The sequence below is a fragment of the Tupaia chinensis genome, unplaced genomic scaffold, assembly GCF_000334495.1.
Source record: "Tupaia chinensis unplaced genomic scaffold, TupChi_1.0 Scaffold148210_1, whole genome shotgun sequence".
Classification (NCBI taxonomy): domain Eukaryota; kingdom Metazoa; phylum Chordata; class Mammalia; order Scandentia; family Tupaiidae; genus Tupaia; species Tupaia belangeri.
This window is the reverse complement of record NW_006208060.1, coordinates 613,890-617,685: the sequence shown is the minus strand read 5'-3', so window position 1 is coordinate 617,685 and position 3,796 is coordinate 613,890. Positions and strand designations below refer to the sequence as shown.

The 3,796-nt window shown below is 54.8% G+C and overlaps 1 protein-coding gene across 1 annotated transcript in view; it reads left to right on the top strand.

Moving 5' to 3' along the window:
- Positions 1 to 3,796, top strand: part of ARHGEF18 (Rho/Rac guanine nucleotide exchange factor 18) — a gene marked incomplete in the record, with an annotated part of 84,142 nt that overhangs the window by 53,979 nt on the left and 26,367 nt on the right. Inside the window, 2 exon segments of the mRNA XM_027768986.1 lie at positions 2,808 to 2,946; positions 3,706 to 3,796. Of these exon segments, the coding sequence (XP_027624787.1) occupies positions 2,808 to 2,946; positions 3,706 to 3,796 (230 nt within the window).

Sequence of the window (3,796 nt, the reverse complement as noted above, 5' to 3'; positions counted from 1 at the left end):
GCATGTGTGTGCATGCCCAAGATCCTGAGAGGAGAATGGAGGAGAAGGGATTGCAGCGTGGCCATCCCCCTGGGGGGGGGGTGATTTCTCACTTCTGTCTCTCTGTCTCGCTGTCTCTCCAGAGAGCACACGTACCATATAGCAAAAATCTCTCCCAAAAATTAAATAATTAATTAATTAATTAATTAATTCGTTAAATAAAATGAAACCTCAGGGAATGCCAACTTCACCACTAGGAAAGAATAAGAAGTCTTCCAAAAAGCTCCTAGCAAATGCATGTTATGAAAAAACTGCATGGATTTCCTTTTTTTCTTTTTTGCACCGAAATAAACTTATACTTTAATTCCATTTTTCCGTGAAATGAGGCCCCGCCATGTTTTTCTCAGGGCAGGCCTGCTCACCCCAGGGTGCACGGGCTCAGAGAACCAGAGTGCCGGGCGCTTTCTTTCCGTCACGGAGAGACAGCGGTGATGGGAGCAGGCGCCCAGCTCGGCGGTCAGCAGCCAGGTCTCTCTCTCTCTCTGATTGCTAGAGGGCCCGTGCCCCAGTGAGAAACAGAGGGGGGAAGCCCCCCTACGGGGCACATCACACCACAAGCCCTTCCCTCTGTTTCTCCCCCTCTTGGGATCGGGGCACGGTCTCTGTGTTTCCCAGTCGCTGAGGCTGAAATTCAGACTCCGGCTGGCCACGTAGGACCCAGTTCCCTTCACCACTAACCCAGGGCCCGCCCCATCTGTATACTTATTTTGTGTTGTTGTTAAGAATTATTTTTTAAGAATTACTTATTTAAATTTTTTATTCATTCATTTGTTTAAATTTGACCAGAGAGACACAGAGAAAGTGAGAAAGCAAGCCTCCAGGTCTGGGACTCAAACCATGGTCAGCCATGTAGGAGTGTCCAGCACCTTAACCACCATGCCACCTGCTGGTCCCAATAATATTTTTTTTATTTAACTTCATTTATTTATTTTAATTTGACCAGAGAAGGACAGAGTGAGAGAGAGAGAGAGAAGTGAAAAAGCAAGCCGCCAGGTTCCGGACTCGAACCATGGTCGGTCATGTCGGTCATGTAGGAATCCGGTGCCCTTAACTACCACACCACCTGCCAGGCCTAACCCATCTTTTTCTTTCGTTTCGAGAGAGTTGGGTTTTTTTGTTTTGTTTTGTTTTGTTTTTTGAGAGAGAGATTTTTGCGCTCACCAGAAAGACAGAGAGAGACGGAGAGACGGAAAGTGAGAAATCACCCCCAGGGGGGACAGCCACGCCGCAATCCCTTCTCCTCCATTCTCCTCTCGGGATCTTGGGCACGCACGCATGTACACACGCTGGCCTGGATCTGGGACTCAAGTATGTGAGAGTCCAGCGACATAACTATTACGCCATCTGCTGGTCCCCCCCCTTTTTTTTGGTTTATTTTTTTCTTTCTTCCATGAACGAGAGACAGAGCACTGCCAGTGGGGTCCTGGCACTGTGACCCACCGTCCCTGTGCCAGGCTGGATCATACGCACAGGGATGCTGTCACCCTCAGGGAGGTCTCTGGACTTGAACTGGGAACCTTCCCATGTAGCTCCACCTCTCACAGCATCTCACGACCCCTGTCCCACTGTGTGGCTGCCCAGGGTTTTGTTTTGCTTTGTGTTGAGAGCGATTTTTGCTCTTGGGCACATGCACTCACCAAAGAGACAGAGACAGAAAGCGAGAAATCACCCCTCCGGGGTGGGGGGGGATGGCCACGCCGCCATCCCTTCTCCTCCATTCTCCTCTCGGGATCGTGGGCACGCGCGCACACGCGCCTGATATGTGTCAAGCCACCGGATCTAGGACTCGAACTGGGGTCAGCCATGTGAGAGTCCAGCAACAGAACCATTACACCCTCTGCTGGCCCCTGCCCAGAGTTTTCTAATGCCGTTCCTCGTCCTGGCGGAGCTGGGAGCTTGACGATGTGATTTTCAGACTGAGGATTAAGGAGCCCACAGTCTGGTCTCAGCTGGGTTCGACCCGCATGGCTGGCTTGTCGGTCGGGAGGGGACAGCTCCGCTTCGTGAATGATAGCGGTCTCGTCTCTCCGTCCCTGGGGGGGCTCCCAGTGGGTGCACACATCGGTAACGAGACCCCTAAATTAACGAGCAGATGTTCTGTTGGTATACTCTCGCCGTGTGAGAGTCAGGGCGCCTGTCCACTCTGACGGCAGAATCCTGCTGGCATGGGGGACAGCCAATATGCCAGCCGTCTCTGGGTCTTAGAGTCGCCCTGACACCCAGTCTCAGCCTAACTGTCCTCGTCCCCCATCTCAGATCGTTCACAGCTAACACCACTGCGCTGCGCCTCTCCCCTCCTGCGAAGGCCCAGGCGGGTGTCCAGGTGGGGTCTAAGTACTGTGCGACTTCCACAGCGAACGGTCACAGTGGGGTCCAATTTCCTGCCCGCCATCCCCGCTGCTCCAGCCAATACAGCACGGGAAGACGCGGCTTTCTTTTCTAGAAGGATCCCACCGAGGCATAAAAACGGCGCAGCCCCCGCCTGGCACCGCGCCGGGTCCGGAGCCCCGCGCGCGCAAAGATGGGGAACGCGCATTCCAAAGGCGGCGACCGACGGGGCGCGCTCCCCGGCCGCCCCGAGCTGTCTTTCTACGGGTCTTTCCCCAGGAAATGGAGCGAGAACGTCTTCTTGGATCACGAGCTCCTGACCTCCAAGATCCTGTCGGTGCTGCGGCCGCAGCCCGAGCGCGGCTTCCCGGCCGGCGACCTGGACCTGCGCTACCCGGCTCGCTTTCTCAGCCCCAACTCTGTCTTTGCCTCTGTCGCAGCCTCGCTCAAGGAGCACCCCCACAGCGCCCTCCTGGCCGATGGCAGCCCTGCCCTGTCCAGGAATGTCGGCATGACGGTCTCTCAGAAAGGGGGTCCGCAGCCTACACCGAGCCCGGCTGGAACTGGGGCGCGACCCGGGTAAGCTTGGGCTCCCCCCTCTCTCTTTGTGGGATCAGGTGCAGAGGAAGGGCCGGGAGCTGTGGGTGGCATCCCGTGGTGGAAACCCGTCCCTGTCACTGCTCAGAGGAGACAGACTCCCTAGGTGGGTGTGAACGGACTGGGATGCCCATTAACACCTGCTTGCAAGGGTCCTGCCTTGCCTTTTTCCAAAAGCAATGGGTCTCGGTTTGGCCACCGACAGGGCTAGCTGGTTTAATATTCTCGAGGGGTCCTCACTAATACTAGAGAGGGTGCTGGAAGCCTCCCCAGAGTGCTCGGAAGTCGGAGGCGTGACCTGCAGCTTACCTGGCTTTGCAGGACCGAAGGGTCCCCCCAGTTTGCGTCTGGGGTGTTTGGCCAGCACAGGGTGCTTGAGCCTCAGAGGCTGACGGTGATCCGTACAGGGGCTGCTGGGGAAAGGAGCGATGATCTTTTTCCCAGGATAAAAGTTCTCTCCTCCCCCGGCCTCAGCAGTGAGGCTGTGCCCTCCTGTACCCGGGGAGAAGGGATCCTGGGACAGGCATCTGGTGTCCCTGGGAAACACACCTGAATGTTAAAAGTTAATCGTAATGGGGAAAAAAAATAATAACCCTGATGTTCCTGCGTTGTCTCTTCATTTTAAAAATATGATCAGTTTGACCAAGTTAAGGCTTCTATCGAAATCTGGAACCTTGCAGAATGGCACGTGTGGGTTCGATGCCATTTTTTGAAACCGTTATTTTGATTATGTTCACTCAGACCAGTCCCAGGAGAGATGGACGAAGCCGACTCCCTGTCTTTAAAGTTCAGGCAGGCAGCCGACGACTCTCTGTCCCTCGCATCTTCGAAT